The sequence below is a fragment of the Onychostruthus taczanowskii genome, unplaced genomic scaffold (assembly GCF_017590055.1).
Source record: "Onychostruthus taczanowskii isolate IOZ18803 unplaced genomic scaffold, ASM1759005v1 scaffold5, whole genome shotgun sequence".
NCBI classification, from domain to species: Eukaryota; Metazoa; Chordata; class Aves; order Passeriformes; family Passeridae; genus Onychostruthus; species Onychostruthus taczanowskii.
Window position 1 is genome coordinate 12,258,039 of NW_024502568.1, and position 24,510 is coordinate 12,282,548.

At 34.6% G+C, this 24,510-nt stretch overlaps 1 protein-coding gene across 3 annotated transcripts in view; it reads left to right on the plus strand.

Annotated features, from left to right (window-relative positions):
* The window catches only part of ATRNL1 (attractin like 1), a 431,595-nt gene that overhangs the window by 194,116 nt on the left and 212,969 nt on the right, over positions 1-24,510 (plus strand). For all 3 annotated transcript variants that reach the window (XM_041415479.1, XM_041415481.1, XM_041415480.1), the window contains exon 25: positions 19,619-19,680. In XM_041415479.1, the coding sequence (XP_041271413.1) occupies positions 19,619-19,680 (62 nt within the window). The remainder of the gene's footprint in view (positions 1-19,618; positions 19,681-24,510) is intronic.

Consider the following 24,510-nt stretch of genomic DNA (forward strand, 5'->3'; position numbering starts at 1 on the left):
AAGCTGTGATTACTACAAAGCAGTTAATGGGCTTCAGAAAAGGAGGATTAAACAGGTCCATTTTCAGCTTTGTAGGTTTCCTGTGAACAGTTTAAAAACAAATGAAATTGGTCTTTTACCAATTGACTCTTCTTTCACTGCCAGTTTGTTGACACTTAGAGGCCTTTGCTCCACAAGGAATGAGAGTACAATTGGTCTAGTACATGGTCTTTAATTGAATTGACTATTTTGCCCTGCTGCTCAGGGAATTGATAAATTGCTGCAACCTTCTGTTCTGAAAGTTAGTGGTGGTGGGGGGGGGGGTAGTCTTTTGCTTTAGGAATAGAAAGAAAGTATGAAAGAATAGTGTTCAGAAGTGGTAGGAGATCACTGAATTTGTTTTGACTAATTATATTATTGCAGTCTTAGTTCTGTGAAATATTTTAGAAATTAATCAGTGGTTACTGTCATTTCTTTTTTTGGTTTAATCATGCAGATAAAATAAACTTTCATGTTCAATGTGCCACTTGTGGTAAAATATAACTGAGTGTTTTGAACTTTCAGTAGCAAAGTTATTTCTTTGATCTGACAATATTAAAATATTGCTAAGGATAATCTTGTTCTTGACCACTTAATGTGAACATTAGTACATTAACATTTCTGTAAAAGGTGGTTGACCTGCAGACGCACAATGAATGACATTTTGTTATGAAACAGATTAAAGAAAATTCCTTGTTGTTATTTAATCAAGAAATTGACAGTAGTTTTATGTTTTTTCCAACCAAATCAATATTTCTGTTGATAATTGCTAATGCCCCACCCTCTTATTTTTCACAAATATGTTTCCCACTTACCAGATTCTGTAAGTTATAGATCATAACTGTGTAGCATTTTTCAGTCATCTGGATGTTTGGGTGCTAATTTTCAGAAGAGGTTGGGGCACCTGGGTACTCTCAATGACTTTTGTGATATCAGCCGTTATTTATCTTTGATTTAATTTCATATCCTATTATGAATAAATTCTTTACAGCTATTATAAAGCAGTGGAGAAAATACAAGGGGTTGCTTTGCCTGAAGACCACCCTCATTTTTTTCATGGAATCATCACACGACTTTCAAGGAGTTCTGTGGGTTTGCGTGTCTTCTGGTGCTGAATCCATGGCAGGTTGTACTGGGGAATTCAGTGCCACACTGCAAAACTTACATACAAACCTACCTTTATGATTTTTTTCTTTATTTTAATCTCAATATGTAAATAATTTCTTAGTTATTAGTCAAAACGTTATACAAGTCAGCATAAGAACATGATTTAGTAAGTGATGTAAAGGAGGCTGTTCTCAAAGAGAAGCTATGTTATGCTGCTGAAAATGAAGGAATACCTTTAATTACTTCTAGCAGTTTCCTATGGGTTTTCCCCCCTATTATCATGACTGTGTAAGTAAACTTCCATCTGTCTTTGCATGAAATAAATATGTTTTCCAGCAAATTTTAAAATGGGTATTTAATCTGAGAAAAACTGCCCTTGTGCTTTTCTAAGGCACCAGACATTTTGGGGAGTTAACTGGCAAATAACCAGCTGCTGCAAGGGGTAATATTGGATTAACCTCTGACCAGAAATAATGTGTCCATCAGGATATACAAAAGCGGTGTTAAACTGTTTCATCATGCCTTGAAAATCTTTGCTTTACTGGGCTTTTACTGTGCTCTGAGAAGATAAGGGTGTTGTTGAAGGAGAATCAGAATTGCACACTAGAACTCAAAAGAGAAACAAAAGCTCTCTGAGGTTAAAGCTAAGAGGTTTCAAGAGGAAAACTAGAGTGGAGACTCCTTCAGGTCTTATGCTGAGGTTGCTCTTGTTCTGAAAAAACTAATGGAAGAAAAGGAAAGACATGGAAATATGTAAAAGAAATATTATGAGAGTTGATAAGAATTATTATAATTTTATTGATTGCAGTTTTTATAATTGAAATATCTTAAAAGTCAAATTAATTTCAACTATTAAACTTATATATTGGTGAAATTCAGTTTTGGAATTAGTAAAAGTGCAGTGGTGAGGAAAATGCATGATAAGTAAAAGTGTTCTGTGTTTCTACCAAATGTGACTTTTGAACAGAACATTCTTTTTCTTATGTCCTTGTCTATTTTGGTTTTCATGTATGTTGACAGCTTTGCTGCCTAACAGTGTAAACTGTTGCTCTGTTTCATCCTTTTTCTGCAAAGATAGCTGATATGAAATGCATATAAAATACCTTGTGAAAAGCCTTTGGGTCAGCCTTAAACTGACCAAAAATTTGTTGACATCAAAATCAGAAGTAGTACTATTTTTATATACCTGAGTGTAGTATATTAAAACTGTATACTAAAATTTTAAATCCTGAGTAGTGAGGTAATTTTATTTTTGTTTCAAAGGTTCCAAGTGTAAGATATTTGTACCATTGGGCTCCATCTTGCACAGTAGTTAGAGTGATCTATTGGCACCTCATAGTCATCAAGGAAATTTTCAAAGCAAAGCTTAAGCACTTAAAATTCCATGTTCTAATTCCAGGTTTCTGTAATAATGTGGTCCCATATTTATGTTCACATTTATTCCCTCAGTGAAGCATTCCAATATTCAGGAACAGGAAGAACAAAGGAATTTTCTGTTTTCATCAGTCATCTTGCCTTCCAGAACAGAAGTCTCTTTAATCTTCTGGGCAGCAGTTGTAGATGTTTAGCGTAAAAAAATATCCTTTTTGATTATTTTGTTTCCCTTTGAATAATGCCTTGTCTGTACAAACAGAATATTTGTAGTGGCTCTGGTTTACACATCACTACTGTGATGTGTAACTACTGTGTGTAGTTACACATCTACTTTTTCTAATCTGAAGTTACATGCTAAAATCTTCTCAGGAAAAAAAGTAGACTTTCTATTATTGTCCTGCTGTCAAATAAGCCTTTTTCTCTTCCCATCCCATCAACAGTCTCACTTCCAACCATTTTCTTTAGAGTTCCCCTTTCACACAAGCAAAAGCTGTTAAACATGAACATTTTCTTTAGTATATTGTTCCATTGATAAGAATAACTGTGATGCCCTCCCTGTCCTGAATCAAAACTACAAAAATAGTCAGGAAAAGGAAATGATTTCCTCTTTCTCAGCCCTATTCCCTGTTAGGAATCCAAGCTGCCTTTCAGCAGCTGCTGTTCTGGGTGGTGCCCACTCCAGGGTGTGCCAGGTATGCCATCCACAGCATCTGCTGCTTTGGCTTCTGCTGCAACAGCATTGGAATGCTGGTTTTTTTCTGTTTCTCCCCCATAACTTACAAAGAGATGTTTAAATCATATTATTTAAATTTGAGTAGAAATTCTCTCACTTGGGAAATGTGTAATTCAAACCTTTTAACTCAGCTTTTAAAAGCATTATTGTATGATTTTGTAGAAAATCTAGCTTTAGCATTAGAGATCTGTTAATTTAGGGTAATTTCTTCCTGTCTCTTGAGTATTTTGTTTCCAAACCCATATTATTGACCTAGTATTCATGTCTCAATGTAACCAAATTCTTGCTGTGGTTGGGGGTTCTGATGAGTAGCCTGAATATTGCATATTGATTACTCACAGATCACTTTATATTGTGAACTCCTTATTTTCGCTTTGTGGTGCCATAGAAGGTCCATTCTCTTTTAATAAGAGTTGAGTGCGGTTAATTGAAAAAAATGGTGTATGGAATTAGTGTTCTTTTTATTCTCTCAAGAAAAAAGATAGTTGATGTTTGTTCAGTTAGGAAAAATGAAACTGTATGGATTTATGAAGCTTACAGGACATTTTGAGGCATTCTCAGAAAATGCTTATCTACTGACCTTGTATGAGACATATCTGCAGAAAAATTAGATTCATATGACACTAAAAGTTATAGATCTTAAAGTATTTTTCCTCATCACACAACCATAAAAATTGGCTGCAAAGTAGCATCAGTTTTCCACAATAGGAATTTACTAATCCTTCTTTCACCAGAACCAGATTTCATGTAGTTACAAAACAGATTTAGCTGTAAGCCTGAGCTAATTTTTTACAAGAACTGCATCAGTATTCAAATAAACTTGTTCAACAATATTAAATCTATTTTATTTAATACCTTCCCCTTGCCTATTATATTTTACTAGAAATAAAATATGTCAGGAAATTGGTGGTAGGCTTAGGAAGATAATAAATTGAGAAGAGATAAACTGAGTGGCAGATACAGATATCTCAATCTGAATGTGGCCTGGTGGTACATTTTCCTGATGGCATTTATTTTTCGTTTATATATGTAAATATATATTTATGTATAAATATATAAGGAGTATGTTCCTTTACATAATTATTTCCATACATTTCCATACTCATTTCCCTATACAAGTCAGAATTACTTCAGTGTCAGAGCAGTAGATTGTAGCAGTTCTATTTATCCAAAGGTAAAATTAAGTCTGTCCATTTGGGTTGTTCCTATGGAATACTTTGTTAGTGAAATCATCATCTGGGGAAAAGCATTATGGGGTTTAATGGACTCATCTGGATGGTGGGACAGCAAGTTTTTTTGTAGACACAAAACCAGGGGGAGGCTGAGCTATGCAAAGGGGCTGTGCTGCCATCCAGGGGGACCTGCAGGGGCTGGAGAGATCGGCTGACAGGAACCTCATGGAGTTCAGCAAAGGGAACTGTGAAATCCTGCACGTGGGGAGCAAAAGCCATGAGCCAGCACCGTGCTCTGAGAAGAGAAGGTGACCTGGGCTGAGTTAGGCAGAGTGCTGCCAGCAGGTCAAGGGAGGTGGCCCAGGGACAGAATTTATAATGTACCTCGACTGTTTCCATGGCAGTTTTAAATTTTTTAGTGAATATTGCAGCATAAAATTCTAACTAAGTTGCCAGATTAATTATTTTAATAAACCTTTATAGCTTTAGTGTAAGTACAGCCATGTAATTAGCAAATGACAGTTACTGATAGGTTTATCCTGTTTTTATAATTCTTTTATTTGTGAAAATGTGTTAAGTACAGCTTTCTCATAGCTTAGTTTTTACTGTTCACCTACCTTGAAGTAAAGACCAGTAAGTACAACATAGCAAAAGTAGGGAATAAAACAGGTGACATTTTGTTGTATGTTTGCATTGTTCTTTAGAGTGTCCTTTCATTGTGCTTTCACTCAGTACTGGAAGATCTCAAAAGCAAAAAGATCAGAGAACTCTCTAAGATCTCTGAGTGATAATCACATGATAAAAAAATGTAAATTTCAAACGTAAGTATCCATCACTTCTGAAGAGCAGCAGTTTTAGCCATATCTTTGAAAGGATAAGCCGATGTCAGTGTGGCCTGGTGTATAAATTATGGAGTGCATTTCTAGCTCAGTTTATTTGCAAAGGGAGAATTATTTTGAATTCTAGAAAATTATGATGTAAAGTTAATTGGCATGGATAGCAGATTTAGTTTTATTAACATTTGTTTGAATGGTTCATAATATTGTTCAGTTCTGCCTTTGGGAAAAAAAGCATTCCAAACCACCCCCAAAACTACTGTAGCTTAAATATTAGTAACTTAAGAAACTTAAATACTTTGTATTCTTATGCAATAGTCTACTAATCAACATTTATATATCACAGCTAAAATTAAATTAAATTAGATTGAAACTAAATTACAAGGTCCTGAGTAAATTGGATTTGGTAATTTACTACTGAGTCAATCTGCAACTGATGTCATAATTTAGATTTGCCTCTTATGTGAGAATGATGCCAAGAATTATTCTTCCTTTTGCAGTTTCAATTTGTGAGCGTGAAGAATAATGATCATGCTTGAAGTACAAAACTAGTAACTGGCCAGATGTTAATAATGAATTTGTAAAGATACCATTGCAGGTCTGTCAGCTCATCTTTTCTTGAACTTGAGGGACAAAGCTGGGGCTCAGTGACTCTCAAGAATGCTCAAAGTGAGAGGTGTCTTATGGTTTGTGTACATAAATCAGACAGGATTCAAGATGAAGGAGAAGTGTTGCAGATGGCATATTTAGCTGTATTTGTAATCACTGGGGTTTTTATGCATTGAACACTGCCTTGAGAGTTTTAAGGAATTTTTAGTTTTTGACCACTGACCTGTTTATCATTTGTTACCCTAAATTCTGACAGCTGGCTTGCTTCCAGAATGTGTGGGAAATAATTTTTATAGCAGGTATTTGAGGATGAGGTCCATATCAACTTCTTTTTCCATTTTAGTTAGCTTTCAAAATGTATATTTCATTTTTTTGAGTCCTAGAAAGAAATGGTTTGACATGATTTCCTACTCTCAGACATAAATCAGGAGACTGTTTTATTACATAATAGTGTGGCTTGCATAAATGCATTCCATTTATGAAACCTCTTACATATTTAGGGAAATTTCATAATATGCCATATTACTGTGAGTTGTTCTTCCCAGCTGGAACCATGGCCTTGGGCATGAAGCCACACAGTTGGGCAAAATAATGGCATCATTTTATGGCTTGATAATGGCACCATTAGCACAAGATATTATCATATCACCTTTTTATGGATACTTATACTTTAAACCAAGCTCGGTTATATGACATAAGTGCAGCATTGGAACAGACTTCAAAAAATAAAGGTGCAATTTTTCTTCCAACAAGTTAAATATTGTAACATTTATGTAGCTATTATCTTTATTCTTTATAAAACAGTGAGCTTCTCCTTTGGCTGTCTAATAGAAAAATATATATAAACCCAGCAATTTTGCATCTGAAATAGGTACTCAGGTGTAAAGTGTTTCTTGACCCATCAAGTGAGACTTTTACTCCCAAACAGATGGATGAGAGCTCTGCTCCTGGCCAAATTGATGCAGTTTCTCATTCTTCCAGTCTGATGGAGCTGCTAGTGCTTTGGAGATTATACAAAGTGCAAATTCAAAAAGTTAAAAATCTGAGTTCTGGAACACTCAAAATTAACTGTAGTCTCAGTTTGTAATTGTTGATCTGCTTACAGACTGCAGCCTCATCTTTGATCTCAGGCTTTGCTCCTCAAAGCACATCTCCAATTAAGATTAAAATGTGCATGACCTAGTGTCTCAGAAAATCAGCTTTTTATGACAGTCCAATCCACAGCAGTAAAGATTTTAGAGAGATTTTCTGTTCTTTAGTAGGTCATATTTGCCTATGGATGAACTACAAGTATTTTGACATAATAATACTTAGTAGGATAAAAGTCTGAAACTGGGAATATAGTTTTCTATGGATAACACATTAGGTTTTGGGTATTTTAACGAGTGTATTGTGCAATTTTATTACAATTTATTCGCATATTTTTCTTATCTGTTCAAATGTTGGATCCCAAGCTATATATTAATTGTTCTGAAATACTTGATCTTGGAGATTGTCAGGCAATTTAAGTTGTAAGTAGGAAACACATTTATGATAGTTATATTGAAAAAATTATGGAAAATTATTAAGATTTTTCCTCAATTTGAGAGCTTCAGTTACCTTTCACTTCCATTGGAATTCTTACATTTCATACCCAACATCTTTAAGAGGTGTTCAGATGAAATACTGGTATAATGATTTTGCCCATGAAACAGATCAAAACCTATCAACCTTCAATAAAGAAGAGGTTGACCTGAAATTGCCCTGAAGTTCTGGTATCCTATCAGGCTTTTAAATGATGGCACAACAAATATTTTATGACCTTGAAAAGTCACTAAACCCTGTGGATAGAATTTCAGTAGATAAGATGTAAAGGAAAACAGGGAGAATTTCTTCATTTTGTAGGAAAAAGGCATCAGGAATGTTTATGGTAGAGACTTGATTGAATATTGGCATTAAGATTTTTCATCACAGTAAAGGAAAAGTTAATAAATAGTCAAAAGTAAACAAATTAATAACATAAATACTACAGCAGACAGCAGTTTGTATTTTATAGTTTATAGCTCTTAGTGAAAAGGTTGTGAAAACAGAGATTTTTTGGTAATACATTCATTAAGCTTCCATTTCAGAACATTTAAAATCTCTCAGCTGGTTAATTTTGGAAGGATATTAAGCAGATTTGAAGAATTGGTTTTTTTTAAGACCAAGATTGGAAATTTAGCAATTTAGTTGAATAATTTTTTTTGAAAGATCATTTAAAAACTGTAATAACTGTGGCTTATTATTGTATTATCTCACACAGTGGTTGAGGCTGGAAGAAATCTCTGGAAGATGAAATGAATGGTATTGTCCAAAAATGGAATAATTGAGTAGATAGCACTTCCCAGTGCAGTTCTTGAGGCCAATAATGAAAAGGCAGAAAAGTGCTCTTCACCAATGATGAACATTAGACTGGTGCTACTGTAGCACCAGTGTGTTGCAGTAAATATATAGATATTACATATAAATAGATGGATATATTGCATCAAAGAATTTGTCATCATTACTAGAATCAGGGCATTTCTCTCAGGAAACTTTGAGTTTCTGTCAGTTGTTACTCTGTCAGTTGTTACCTTTTTTTCTTTTCTTGTGTAGAATCAGGGCATTTCTCTCAGGAACTTTTGATGTAGCAAACTTTGAGTTTCTGTCAGTTGTTACCTTTTTTTCTTTTCTTGTGATATAAACAGACATTTTCAGGATGTATTTTATGCTTCAAAATGAAGAAAATGTATAATACTCTCTGGTACAATACATTAAACTAGATAGCATTTGTTGTTTCAAGTAAGCACTTTTAGTGTGGATGTCTCTGCACTTGCCAGCCTTGGAACAATGGAGGGGAAATTAAATCTTTCAGAAATCCTTTTTCTGTCTTTTCTTCTGCTACTGACACAGAGGCCTAATAACCTGTACGAACACCGGTGAGAAGGGAAATAATCATGCTTATTCTGGAATCACAGAATGACTGGAGTTGGAAAGGACCATCTGGAGATTGTCTGACCCCTCAAAGCAGGGTCAGCTAGAGCAAGTTGTCCAGGGCTTTGTTGAGTCAGGTTTTGAATATCTCCAAGGACTGAGGATCAATACCCAACCTGTCTGAGCAGCCTGCTGCAGTCTTCGATCCTCCTTGCAGTAAAAAATATTTCTTATGTTTAAATGGAGTTTCCTGCCTTTCAATTGGAATGGATTTAGGTTGAAGTTTAAAAAGACAATTGGTATATAAGCCACTTTTAACTGAGTGTTTTGTAAAAAAAATATTCCTGAGAACGATTTGTATTAAAAGAGTTTTACAGTATAGAACACCTCATTTGTGGAAATCACTTGTAACCCTTGAATATGGTTGTGTGGTTTTGTTGTACTGTTTCCCACCAGGCTAAGTCAACATTTCAGTAAACAACATAAATCAGCATTAAGCCCTCTACAGATGCATAAAATAATTGCAAAAACCCTTATTTGCAGCTAGAAACCAATTAAGCATTCGTTCTGAGAAATAATATATATACAAATCTATATATTTTTATATGTGTGTTATCTCAGTGAAAACCATGAGTGTGTTCTCATTTGGAAAAAGGGGTGTTGGAATGGTCTGGGGAATTTCTGTAATCATTGAGGAGAAAAAAACAACCCTTCTGTTTCACTGTAGTCACTGCATTTAGTTGAAGACATCTTTCTGCTGTATTTTTATCCCAGAAAACATACTGAAAATCTTTCCTGGAATACTCTGAGGATATTTCTAACAAATGACTGTTGGCAAAATAGATACCTTTAAAATCTTTATGTGAGAAATTCACCCTGCAGGGAGTAAAGAGTATGATTTTAATTTCTTAACTTCACTTTTTCAACACCTTCCTGCACTTGGAGCCAGATAGTCTGAATTGTCTTTTAAAGTATTTGTTCCTCTGTGCCCTGCTCATAGCACTCTTAAAAAAGCCTGGTCAGGCTTATAGAGTGAGATAACTGGAGTTTGTCGAATATGATGATTTTGTAGGAAATTTTTTGGAGAAAAATTGTTTTAGTTTCTAAAACTTTGCAGAAAAAAAATATTTCAGGGTTAAACCAAGATTTTGCTTAATTTTTTGCTTTGTTTTTAAGCAAACCTTTTTACTTTTTTTCAAATTTTAGGAAAGTAATTTTTCCTTTAAAGGCTCATGAAAACTGGTTTTTTTGGACCAGCTTAGCCAATTTTTGAAAACTGGTAGCTATGGGAGAAATAGAGACCTCAAATTTCCTAGCTCTCTTCAGAACCCCCCCATATTTTGTTCAGAAATTTTGTCTAAAATTATTGTGAATAATTGATGCTTTTATAAGTAATTACTTCTGTTTTCTTCGGTGATGTCTGATAACATGGACACGTTTTTATGTCTTTCCCTCAACTGGTATATTTTGGTATCATCTCCCTTGTTCTCTTTTTAAAAAAATCTTTTAGACACTGTTTTTAAAATCAATCTTTGAGCCTAAGGCTGTCCATGCAGGACATGGAGAGCTATGTTCTGTAGCTTTTATTTTTTAGGAAACAAAGTTTTTGTTAGAGCATTCCTCAAATTTTCCAGATTGCACTTGGAAATATTTCCTTAGTTAAAAGAAGAAATCATTTTTCTGAGGCATAGAGGAAGGCTGGAAGATACCTGATCTTTAGTAGACTTTTCTAAATAAATTTCTTACTGCCTTACTCCCCTGCCATATAGATTCAGAACAGCAAATGAGGCATTTCAGAATTCCAAAGTAAACATCTGTGTAACAGAAACTGAGTTTATCTTTCTTAGTGTGAGTTTTTTGCACATAGGATCTTTGCCTTGACTCATATACTTGTTTTGCTGGAAGATGATAGTCACTATTTCGAGATCAAATTCATCTATGCAGATACCCTCTCTCTTCCTACTCAAATGAAAAAAGTCTTGATAGCTGAACAATCACCCCCAAAAGCAGATCTTAACATTTCTGCCCTAAGCTGGTATGAAGTATTCAACATGAGAAAGGAAAAGGCACAACCCATGTCTTGACAGAGTGCTGGCCAGCATCATAATTATGTAGGGCTCCTGAGAAGTATTTTCATTTTTCTCTCTGAAGGCATGAAGTGCTCTAGCTGCAAAAGTGTTTATTTTCTTTGGATTTTGATTTTGTTAAAGCTGTTCAACAGACAAATGGTTATTGTGGATTTGCACAAGCCTGATTAAACAGTTAGAGCTTCTGGAAAATATACTGGGAAATCCAGTTTTTAAAAAGTGAGAATAAAAAGTACACTCAGTGCTGACAACTTTAAATATTTGTTTTCTTTTCAACAATAGGGCCTGTATGAATTTAAATAAATCTGACTGAGGTTCCTTGCTGCTCATCCATGATCTCGTTCTGAGCTTTGCAGGTAGCCTCCAGATCACAGTTCTAGGTGGTATATTCATTCATTTCTCTCTCATTTCTACAATTCAGTTTCAAAACTTCTGGTACAAATGCTGTGGTTTCCTGGGAATGACTGTTGCCAATTTCTGTTAGTGTAGTCCCGCATGTCATTGCCAAAAAGGCAGCATGGGCTTGTTTATAGGAAAACAGTTTCAGCTGAGCAGGCCCTGCTCTTTAGTTTCACAGCGTTCTGAGTCTTCCTGAAACCCAGTTACTCATCCACCTTTCCCAACCTAATTCTTGCAAGTTGTTAAAAAGGTTTCTGCCATTTCCATTACACATTTCTCTGCGCTTTTTTACAAATACTCTTCTGACTGTGACAGCATATCCTCAGTGATATGTCAGTGATCCATCATCATGACTCTACAGAATGTACTACGAGGGTGAGTGAAGTCTCAAGCTGACAGTTGTATCTGTTTTTTTTTTTTCAAATTTATTACAGCTTGAACTACAATAGCAGTTTCAAGTGATCGATAAAAGTTAAATGAAAGAGAGTAAAATTAACATAAAATTGAATCACAATTTATTCCGTTAATCCTCACAATTTAATATTTTGTAAAACTCTCAGTTCTCACTTTCTGCATTTTGATCACCTTCAAGGAGAAATATAGAACTCATTTTCTTGCTTATATATTATGTAGTTTCTTTCTTGGTATGTTGTGTGCTTTTTAAGTTAGTCAACCACTTCCCCTTTATTTAAAGGAATGAATATTTTCACGTTAGTGTGGTCTCTTGTTCTTTCAGCAGAAAATCTGTTAGAATATTCTTGCCCCTTGTATAGATATGTACATCATCCCTTACATCCAAACTGCCACTCTTCTTCTCCAGTGGAAGAAACATTCAATACAGAGAGCTTAATCTGTCTTGAGTTTTTTCCTCATACCTTTTTATGTTGGCTCTTCTAAATTATATCAATTATTATATGTCCTCTTCGTTCTCATGCACATGTAAACCCCACTCACCCTTTGAATACTTTTGTCTTCTTTTCTATGAGATGTGGATCTTCAGTCAAAGATCGAAGTAATAATGAAGCTGGAGACCATTTTCTCTGTAGAGTTTAATGAGATTTTTGGTGTCTTTCATTGTCATAATTTCTCAATGATGATCAAAAAGATTCACTTGGGTACACACAGTTTTGAAAATGCCTACCTGACTTCTCTTTTGGCTAGTCTTTCATGAGAAGCTGGACTAAGCATTTCAATTTCTTATTATTCTGCACTGAAATTCTGGTTTCTTTGAAGCCAAAAGGAAGTCAATAGGTATTTACCACTGATAATAATGTAATCAGCACTCACCTGTGGAGAAAAAAGTGAGACTTAAAAAAATTTTATCTGTGCTCTATCACAGTGCTGTTCATAAGATGAACAAAATTCAGGTATTTGTGCTGTGGGTAACTGCTGGAATGCAGATTCCTTCCTCTTTTCAGAAGTAATTGCATTAAATATGCTGACAATGACTTCTACTCTCATTGTAGCAGTGCTGTGTACATCAAGGAATTAGAGCCTCTGTCTTTCATGGCCTTATCAAAAGGTGAGGAGGAGAACAAGAAAATGCATCAATGAATTTCTCTGCTGACTAAGACTGCTGCTTTTTGGTTGTTTTAGACATTAGAGAGGGGAATCACCAAGCACCACGCAGAAGATCAGAAAGTGTAATTTCTACAAAGTGGCATTATATACATAAATCTTCTGAAAGACAGATACCTCTGGGACATCATAGGCCATGGACTCCTGTGTAATCCATTACCCATGCTGATATAAACCTTTGATTTGTGGGTTTAAACCTGAGGCTGAGTAACCTCATAAATATGCTAATCCACAGTAATCAAGAAAAGTGCCATTGCAAATACAAAATTTTTTATTCCACAGCTCCAACAGCTTTATAGCATGCTCTACATTTATAACAATAAACTTTGGGAAATTACTCTCTTCATGTTTAAGAAAATGCTTTGCCCTTTTCTTGTCGTCTCACAATGGGTTTTGCATACATTATTTTGAATGGCATGATCTTTATGCAAAATTCAGGGCATGTTTTGCCTTCTCTAACCAAGTATTTGATTTCTAAAATGAACAAAACATTGCGTAAGTTTTAACAATTCAGCTTTTGTAGCCTTATAAAAATTTTATTATCATTTTTATTAGGCTGGAGACCAGCCCGTTTGTTAACTGGTAGATTGTCTAGCAAAACCAGCTCTACTGTAGATCTAAGAAATAAAAAAAACTTGGGGAAATTTGAAAAAAAAAATCTTATCCTTTTAGCAGCACATTTTCCATCTCTGGTATGTATGTTTCTACACATACACATAGGCATGGATGTTAAATGCCATGACCATCATATTAGGTTCTGGAGTCATTCTAATAGCTCCATGTAAAGTTACTAATTTATTTAGGAATGGTGAAAAATATCTTGCATGCAGGACATTTTTCTGTTTATAAACTTCATAATACAAGAAGAAGTGGAATCTGCACCTTGGGAGATTTGGATTGAATCTTAGAAAAAATTCATTTTGTTAGCAATGGAGTGTTGAAACAAATTTTCTGGACTGGCTGTGGAGTGCTCACTCTTGGAGCTCTAAAAAACTTACCTTGGAAAGGGCACTGCTGGCCTGATCTGGTGCTGGCAGTAGCCTGGCTTTGAGTGGGAAGTTGAACAACCTCAGTTTGTGATGTTCCTCCCCATCCCTGCTTCTCTGACTCTGTGGTGATCAGAGCGCATTCCGTAACAGGTGCAGCTTTCCTAATGGGATACTCCTTAATTTATCAAGTCATTACAAGATGTCAGAAGAAGGCATACCAAGAAGGCTGAAACCTGGGGTTGAAAGGAAAATTCAATTCTAGCAAGTGAGAAAAATGGCTTTTCCTTAATGTAGCTTGACAAACAAAACCATATTGTCATGCAATGCTTCTCTTTGTAGTAGAATTTAATCATTCAACTCTGCCTGACAAATTCTCTCACCTCATTCCCTTCACTTCTGTTTCTAATTTTTCTTCCTGTCCGTTTAATCTAGGCAGGCTTTTAAAAATCAGAGTTTTGAAAGATGTCTAGAAATCTGCTGCTTCACACAGTTTGTAGGATAACTCAATCCTGCAAAGATTTATGTCTAAAATAACTTTTCAGTACTATAGGTCTTTGTGCCAATTATTATTATTTTTATTTATTTAATTTTGAATTATGTAATTTATCTCTTCTCTATGTCTTTTAATTTTCTTCCATTTTTTCATTGACTTTAATATTCAATATTTCAATTTCTTGATAATGTCCATATGAATAATTATGAAAATGCTTTGCATGCTGAATAAAACTGTAAGATAAATAACAGTTCCCTCCACCACCTTCTCTCCTTCACTTCCTGGAGTTTATTAATATTGGGTTTTTCTGTGTGGTATATGTTTCTTCATATGTGTACACAAGCCCAGAATTGAATAAAGAAGTGGAATATGCATATTGAATTTAATAGATAAAGTGCCTATTAGGTAGGAAAAAAGTTCAGCTGTTATAACCTTATTTAAGAGTGTCTTTCATCTTACTTGAATACAAAACTAGATTGTCTTTCAGCCTCTTATGACTCTGAATAGTGGAAATAATATCCTGTAATTATTACATTTTTTGAGAAATGAAGGGTAGTACATTTTGATAATGTAATGTGTGCCAGCATGAGAGACAGGGCTGCAGCATGCAGAGATAATCTGAGGAAGCTGTTTATCAAATCTTGATGTGAAGTCTGAATTTCTTTGTTATCTTTCATTTTCTGTTTAAGTTATCAGTATGAAAGTTTCATTATCACTAAATCTTATCATCTGGGAGGACTGTTTGTCAACATCAGACTGAATTCTTTACAGGCATTAACACAGCAGAAGGAAGTAGGATTTTGCAACAACCACTTAGCTTCATATTGCTTCTCAGATCTTTTAATCCCAGCAACAGACATTTATTTTGCCTATTTGATCATTACACTGTTTTACAGAAATACCCAGTGAGTACTTACAAACCATGGGAGAAATTTATCTCACCTAAAATTATTTGTATTCTAAGTTTGACATTAGGTCTATAATCTAAACTAATTACAGAATCCCAGTGTTGTTAGTGGAGAGAAATGGCAGCTCCATAGGGCAATTCCTTCCAATTTATTAGAGTTCCACATCTATTTTAGGGTCACTCACCTATGAAGTGCCTTCCTATCTCTCTCAAAAATCTCTGATTATTGTAAGCTAGCTGACTAATTTAGCTGAGGTTCACACATGGGACAAGATCAGTATACTCCACATGGGAAAATTCAGATACATTTCAAATACATTTCAGATACATTTTCATATGGAATAAATGTGTGGCACTTCTAGCCAGCAAGAGTTTAATGATTCTCTTATTTAGACATAATTATTTAGATGTAATTTGTTGGTGATATTGTCCTTTCCTTACTGTGTTGTCTTGGAATTTCTGTTTTCCAAGGGAAAGGAAAAGATATTTTGTGCTTTGCCTGTTAAATATTTCTGTTGGGAAATGGACAATTTCCTACTATCCATCTCTCACTTTTGCAGGCCACTCTTCATAGCTGAAGTCCAATGGGAAGGAAGAGTCAGAACCATTTTTACTCTCTCTAAAAATATCCCAGTATATAATTGTCCTTATAATTGTATTTATATGTAACTGAATAAATCAGAGTATCCTTTCATTTGTAACTACATTCAGTAGTCATGTATTCACTGAATTTGAAGATATCCATAGGTACCATTCCCTGCCCCAAAATGATTATGTAATACATAGTAATGTCTTTAAAACAGTTTATACTTGGGTCTCTGCAGTCATGTTTCTGCAGAGTAGATATCTAAACTTCACTTTGTACAATAAAATGTAAATGTAAGAATTTATGTGTTTAAGTTTTCTTGCATCCTCATTCCATATTATCGCAGTGTTTGATCTTCTACATTTTCCTTATTTAAAAAAATGTTGTGTATACACAAAACCCCATTTTTGTATATACACAAATATTTTCCTCAGCTGATTTCATATTTTTTGTCTGAAGTTGTCTCAGTAAGAAAGTGTCCCTCAAGAAAGTATGAAAGATGTTGGACACCAAAATGTCAGCCTTTATGTTCAGTCAGTATCCATTTCTTCTGCTTCAGTACATACCTAGCACCAGTGTAGGAGGGTATAATAGTTTTATCCAGGAAGAAATTAAATTATGGTTTTGATGATACTGAAGGAAGTAATAATTCTGCAGGATTTAAGTCTGCATAATCAACACAGTCCAGGCAGTTTAGTTTGGGTTATGTCTGACCTTATTGCATTATGTTTCAAGGTTTAATAATTAGACCTTCTATCAGAGTTTTGCCATGTATTTATTTTACTTTCTCTTATTTGTTCTTTTTTAATTTGTTAACAGTGGAAGATGGAGAAATTGTGTTAACGGAAGTATTTGTTCATGGTTTGAGAGCCTGAGCAGATAGGAGTTTCCTTTAGTGGGTAATGTCATGAAATGGAGCACAGATTATAATTGCTTTTGTGTACATTATTTGAATATATGAAACATTTTATGGATTGGGTTCCTGTTTTCTTCAAAAATGCAATTTGGATTTTGTGCCTAGTTTTCCTTTTCCTTTTGCACAATTGGTGGTGTTAGAATTGTGGAGATGGCTTCATGACACCTATATCTTTAAACTAAAATACATAGTTCTAAGGGCAGACTTGCTATTTCCATATGAAAGTTATCCCTGAGTTAAACTTTGAAGATTGTCTCATTTTTTGTCATGGAACAGATCTTGACCTATTGTTCTCTAGGACTCTATTGCTGCAGGATGTGATAGTCAAGGTAAAGATGAACTGGAGCAATGGGAAAAAATGAATCCATTCCTGCAGGCATTAACTTCTGAAGGCTGGAAAAATCTTTGTTCAGAAGTTGTTCCTCTTTCAACAGACCTATTCCATCCATAGTTATTCAGTGTAAAGTGTATTTCCTATCATTTAAGATGTTGAGCTGAATCACATGTATACATGTATATTTATATGTATATATATTTGTAAACCCCACATTTGACTTTAGAATCTTTTCATTCTGTTGCAGATTTCTACATTTACTCTGTAGTATATTGGTGTTACTTTGATCTGATGGAATACAATTGCAATTCACAACAACAATAGCAGCAATGATAATAATAGCAATAACTCATCAAGGTTATCCTTTACTATAAAAAATTATGTTCTACACAGCACTTGGTTCTATTCCATAGGAAATGATTGAAAGGATATTTATCTTCCTTATTTATAAGGGAAGATAGAGATAATGTTTGTGGGAACCACAAGCTTTTTAGATGTTTTGGAGAAACTGAAAACTTCTAAGTTATGATACAAATTAACAAAAGAGATATTTGTCTTCGGTATCTTTAAGTCCAAAGTGAAAGCCTTGGGTTCAAAGAACTTTTCTTGTCCCTTATCTGTACAGGCACAAGCAAAGAGACAACTGCATTCATATGTATATAAAACCCTAAAGGAAATAAATCTTTTTAATTGTATTATGGTTCTTTGTATCAGTCCTAGGTTCATGACATATGCTTGCATCTTTGTGGTCTCCTTATAATTAAAATATGTATTCTTTTTGTTAATATTCTGTGTTGAAATTAGTCAAAGATGCATGATACTGTTCAGAAAATATTGTAATTAATCTTTTAAACATGAGCTCTAATGTAATTATTAGAAGAAGTTTGATTAAAATAGGAAATTATTTTTGGGATTAAACTTTCTATCTAACTGTTTCTGCTTTTAAGTATGAGTACATTTAGGAAAATCCCATACAACCAACCAAGCCAGTGTCACAGGCAGAAATTCTTCCATAAATTTGGAAATGGACATCAGCAGTAGAACTTTGCACTTGAGTAGATTATTAGATTAATAGAAGTTGGAAAATGTGAAATCATTCTTTTTGTGTCCATTCTTGTGCAAAAACTTTATATCCCTGAGCTTTGGACTATGCATATCATTTAACTATTGATAATGATATAAAATCATTGAAATGTTGTAAATCTGCTTGCTTCATTTTTGTTGTGTGTTGGAAAAGAGAAATAGAGGTGCTATAGTTTCTTAAAAAAAGGTTAAGGTGAAACTTTCCTGGTATGATTGTGATCAGATTTCAGGGTTTGATTGCAGACTGGAATTCTTTCCAGACTCACAGAGGCCGTGAAGTAATTCTGACACCTTGAATGAAAATACTTGTACTAATGCAAAATCTAAATGCTCCTTCAACAAGGAATATTTCAACAGGTCACAAAAATGTGAACTCTACCAAAACTGGCATGTTTTTCTCTCCTTGTTCTAGTTAATCACCCGAAGTATGGTACTTGTAAAAAACATTATTGGCCTAAAATGAAAAAAAAAAAAATTAAAAAGTAAATTCTAGAGTATCATGAATTATCATTTCAAAAGTTCACAAGTAAGCTATGAAAGGGATTCAGAGTAATTTGGTGTAATTACTAGTCAAGATCAGATCGTAGATGCACCAGGATTTCTAAACCCAACAATTATTGGAAAAGAGTGTAAATATACTTAGATAAACACTTTGTACAATTCAAAGTAGAATATTCTCTGTATCTATAGTTCGATAATTATAGACTGAAAAACTGAGCAAGACAGGGACTCATGGATATTTGTAGATATAAATATTAAATACTGTTCTTAACATTAGCAAAAATTACTTACAGAAATAATTATAGCCTGTATTGCGTGTAAGTGTGAATGTCTCTATGCTGTCTTAGAGATAATACTTAAATATTCACAAAAATTACAGCAAGGAGCTGAACTAATGCATGTTCTGGTGAGGCTGTAAAAATGTAGCCCAAAAGAATATTTATTACTTTGTCTTTAAAGTAATTTGCTTTGAAACTGTTTTATTATGCACCAGATTTATCTTTTATAAAAATTAAATTAACATATGCATTAATTTTAATATTATACAATTAAAATATTTTAAATGCATTAATTTTAAGCTCTATGTGTTGTTTGTCTTCTCTAAAACCTTGTTTCAGTGGTGCTATTAACATGCAAGATGGTGTTGGTCAAAACAGTAGACTATTAAACAACACAATTTATAACAATATGATTCCTAATATTTTTCATATTATTTTTATCGTTCATAGTAAATGGATATTTATATTAAGTTTACTTCAGTAAAAGTATTATATTCCATTGTTTGTTTTTGATACCAGCAAGGGTATGGGAATCAGTTGCTCATCTCACTTTATCATAAGTGCAGGTGTGTGCAGACTAGACTGAAATTACACTTGAAAGTAATCATCCATGGAGCCATAAAGCCCTCGCCTAAAAAGAGCTGTTGAGTCTGAAAATGTTGTAATTTACTTCTGTTTTATTTGCAGATTGCCTTCTCACAGCACAATACCATCATGGATCTGGTGCAGTTCTTTGTCACCTTCTTCAGGTAAATTGCTTTTTTTGTCTTCTGGCTGAGGTCCTGATGACTCTTTACCATCAAACCAGTATCTTAACCAGCTTCTGAATCTTGAGAACTGCCTGAAAGGAGGCCTTCAAACTGTGTTCCCTGATTTGCACCAGTGGAGGGTCCAGTCCAATTAAAGGCAGCTGCTGGAATCTTGTATTATATATATTATATGTATTATATATATATTATGTATATATATTCAGTGGTACAGTCCTCACACCTCATGAAATTAGCTGGGTTTGTACCATATATTACAGTAATTAAGAAAAGCCAGCTAAACTCTAATTCGTATGTGTGGTTTTTCTATAAACACTTCTATGGAATTATTTGAAATGATGGCTCTGTTCAATAGCTTGTTATTTTTAATAAAGTGCAGCACATCACTACTAATGCTTTCATGTGTCAGAGATTGATTGTGAAAGGCAGTAGCTGATGCCTGAGATAGGTTATGGCAGCAATGCAGGAATGGGCTTCAACTGCAAATGAACAGCTATTCTAGAATGTGAACAAAACTCCCCTGAAAGACTTCTAAAAAGTTCAGCTGTCTTATAAAATGTCACAAACTTGAATATACATACATTAGTTACAGTGCTTTGAAATCTTGCTGTGAAAATATTTCTCAATAACCATGAAGTGTACACAAAATGTGAACAGTGACAGACAGGTCTGTCCATCAGACCTGCATTTTTCTGTATTTTTAGGCCATGACTTTACTTCACAAGTTAACACTATGGCTTCTCTGTTGACTTTAATCACGGTGCTCTGAGGTGTACCTAAAGAATCAGACTCTTAAATACTGTGAATGGTCCAAATTCTCTTTATTGCTGTTGCCAAAAAGGGCACAGAAATGAACAGAACCTGAAGTTTTCTGTACCCAGGCATTGGCTAATGGGGAGGAGTTTAGTAGGTGATATAAAATATCTTGTTTCTCCTCTTTCACCACAAACAGAGGATTGCCTAAAGGTCAGTTGCCTAAAGGTGTTATGGGTGTTTGGGTTTTTTTTTTTGGGTTTTTTTGTTGGTTTTTTTTTTCCTTGTGTTTTGGGGTTTTGTTCTCTTTTTTTTCATGGGGAGACAGCAAGCTCTAAAACTTATGATGATTATCCAGACATTTAGATTACAAACTCCTATAGAAGAAAGCAAAGTCTGTCCAAGTACAACAGACCAGAGGGATCCTGTCACAAGCAGCAGAGGTAAACTAAGAGCAGTGTCCTGGTGCTTTGTGCCCTGATGCAGCCTTAGAAAAGGTGAACTAAAGGCTCTTGGGTGGTGCAGCCATCTGCATGGGTACATGGAATTGTCTCTCCCAGTGTGATGGTCTGTCTCATGCAGTTTGTTCTGGGTAAATACACAGGTAGGATGTCAATGGTTTGTAGCCTGAAAGAATAATTTTAATAAGTGTATGTTTGTTTCTTGTCTTTTGTGAGTTTGGATTTGATTGTGGGGTTTGTTTTGTTTACTGAATGGGAATGTGTGTATTGTGACTGTGGCAAATCATGGTGGTAACAGTAATAATAACCCAGGCCATATTTACAAAGATTGTTGATGGAGAAAATAATTGTGTTTAAAGACAATTTGAATGTGCTTGATAACAAAACATATTTCAACATGCTTTGATAAGCCTGCCTTTGCATTTCTCCCATCCAGTATTACATTTCTATTTCTGAGGTTGTGGCAAAATGCTGTTCACCCTGCCTGGCCAGAGCAGCAAATAGACCTGTTTGACAATAACAGGTATTCAACAACCAGGCAAAAGTACAGTTTAAAACTGTTCCTTTATAGGTTTTGTGTTCCAGACTGAAAGATGAAATGGATATTTTATAGCTTGAATCAGAAGCATCAAACCAGGCATTTTTAGAACTGTCCTGTTGTATCAAAATGAACTGTTTTAAAAGAATTATTGTGTAAGGAATTTGTTTAAAAATATACATAATAAAGCACAAAATGTATGATTAGCTCTGCAATTAATGCTTGATCTACCAAGATACTGATATTGTATATCCTAGAACAAAAAAAGTTCTAGGATAAGATAAAGATAAATAGAAGTTATAGTGAAAAAATAAGCAGAATATTCTTTAAACTGTAGTGCTTCAGACCATGATATGCATTGTTAAAAACCCCCACCCTATTTAATTTCATTCTTTTTCTACTGGAAGGTTTTATTGCAGCTACTGGTTCAGTGATCTTTTCTCTAAGAATAAAAATGCAGTATGAGTAGTAACAGATTCAAAACTGTCTTTTAGAGAGTGTGGCATCTGTGTTGCTGTGCTCAGTGCCTTGAAGACTTTTAGTCACCACACAAATTGAGAAGTCTGTGACTTTTTCTCTTTCCACCTTCTTTGAAGAAGTACAGATCTCATTGGAAAATTTCACAGTCAGGAGATGTGAATGATCTTTCTTACAATGAAGAAATACAGTATGCACAGTTAAAGGAAGTATATTTCTGTATTACCTGGACTTCTAAAATCCATAATTTCCTAAAGTATGGCACTTTGTTTCAAACTCTAAGGGATAAAGAAATTTGCAATGTTTTCAAGTCTTACATGAATATATGGATTTAGCTAAATAGGTGCCAGGACATTTTAGACATTTCATAAGGGTATATAAAGTAGCTTTCTTTTCTGAAAATATTATTTAGATCATATCTAACAGCCATGAATATTGATTGTTCAATAATTTTTTATTTTTATTATCTTTGATTTGACTTAATCCTAAATTGAGAGCTAAGAAACACTTGATTTTTATACCTGCCTTTAAATAAAATTATAACAATGTAACAGAATTTATAACAGTACTCAAGCAATTCCCAAGTAATTATTTGTATTAAGAATCTGAAGCATAGGTTCTGGTAAGAAATGTGGTTAAATCTTATAATCAAGAGCCAGGCAAGCATGAAATTGGTACAGATGATAAAGGTTGGCTGTTAATATACTTGTGATAGGAAGTGATAAGCAAGTGCCAGAACTATGTTTTTTAAGTCTTTTTCAAATGCATTATGCCAGCTACTAACTCATCATGCATGTTCTCTGAGCATCTAGAGCTATTACTTCTCTTGCCTCTGGTACTTTGGGTGAAGCTGATTGAATAGAATATTTTAGTCACTTTTGTAACATTTCTCCATACTGTCCTAAATTACAGAGTCACCAGGTTTTATTAAATAGAGCAATATTAAACAATATGAACTCCTTGAAAGTTTGAAAATCCTTCTGTTGTGTGTGCTTTAAGAAAATCCATGAAAAATTATGGTCGTTTAGGATCAGGGGTACAATTCTTACTGTTAAATCTTTCTGTGAGCAGCATGAGAGAAAACAATATTCAAAATATACCCAGTGCTTATTGCAGAAGGAGAGGATGAGTATTTTGGTAAAGATGAGCATGAGCTACAGCAGGAATTGCAGCAGATGCTGAAGAACCAGATTTATTAAGTCCACATGTGTGCTGCCTGCAGTGGGAGGGGGTGGCTGCATTTCAGCAGTGTCAGAACTCCTGGGAGCTGCAGTGCTTGAATCCACAACCCTGGGGGAGAGTTTGCAATGGGAGAGCTCCTGCTCTTCACCAGCATCCTTTGGTCTGTGTCCCTGCCTTCATGTTTTGTTTCTATTGGAATTAATTGATGGTAAATTAGTGCTGGATTTTGGAGTGCTTATCTTTATGAGATCAAATATTGATCTGTATGAGAAAGGCAAAAACCAGTGTGTCAGGATCAGATCACGTCCACCATGGCTGGATTCTCAGAAAATCCAGAGCTCATATAAATTAAAATTAGAATATTTTTAATAATATGATAATCACGTTATCATAGCAAAATGGATTTTACTTTTGGGGCTAGAATAAAATTGATTTTTATTTAGTGATGCATTAGAATTTTCACCTCACTTAGAAGCACAGAGCTGTTTGACTTCCGCTGGGAAAAGCGTGTCTGTACTGTGGAGGGCAATTTGAGTTGGGTTTCCTTTCTTTAAATGTTTATTTTGAATTGTTGAATGTAGCTTTGTGTCTTCTGCTCTCTGAATCACACAGAAACTTTGTCATCACTCTGGACTTATTTAGTGTGTTCACATTGCCAGAGAAGGCAGCCACTTGTTATTGGCCTGCAGGCAAAGGAGATTCCCCAGCACCACTGGATCAGTTGCTCTTCAAAATGAGGGATGAGTCACTTAATCTGTCAGTGAACAGAACTGTTTTCCATTATTTTCTCCCTGGTTTTCATCTTTCTGTTTGTCCTTTGAGTAATTTGGAAGTGTGTGTGAGTGCTCACCATATTGTGATTTCAACAGACACTGTTCCTCAAAACACAAATTACTTGCTCAGATATCTGAAGATGGCCTGTGTGCCTGTGTATGAAACAGGTATGGGCTTCTTCATTCCTTAGAGTCAGTGCAGTTAAAGTTTGGAAGTCTCACTTCCTTTATGCAGCAAATACAGTGAGAGGTGTTCATTGTGCCTCCTGAAGCTCTGGCGTTTTCTCCTTTCAGGGCTGTGTCTTTCTAGAGCTACACTGGATTTTGTATCCTAAGACGCATCACAGATGATTCGTACTGTGTTTATGTTTTGATTTCCTACGTTTTGTGATGTATTTTCTTAAATCCAGTTAGTGAGTTATTTTCTTAGATTTCAACAGCATCAGGGCTCACAGCAATTTTTCGTCTAGAGTGCTTAATCCTTCCTGGTCACTTTTTTATGAAACTTCAGTCCACTATACTTTAAGCAAAAGAACTAGAACAGGTTTTCATCTGTGATAAATGGACTTGAAATTTTGCTTTTGTCATTTTAATTCCAAAGAGAGGGAATTCAGTCTTCTTATGACAT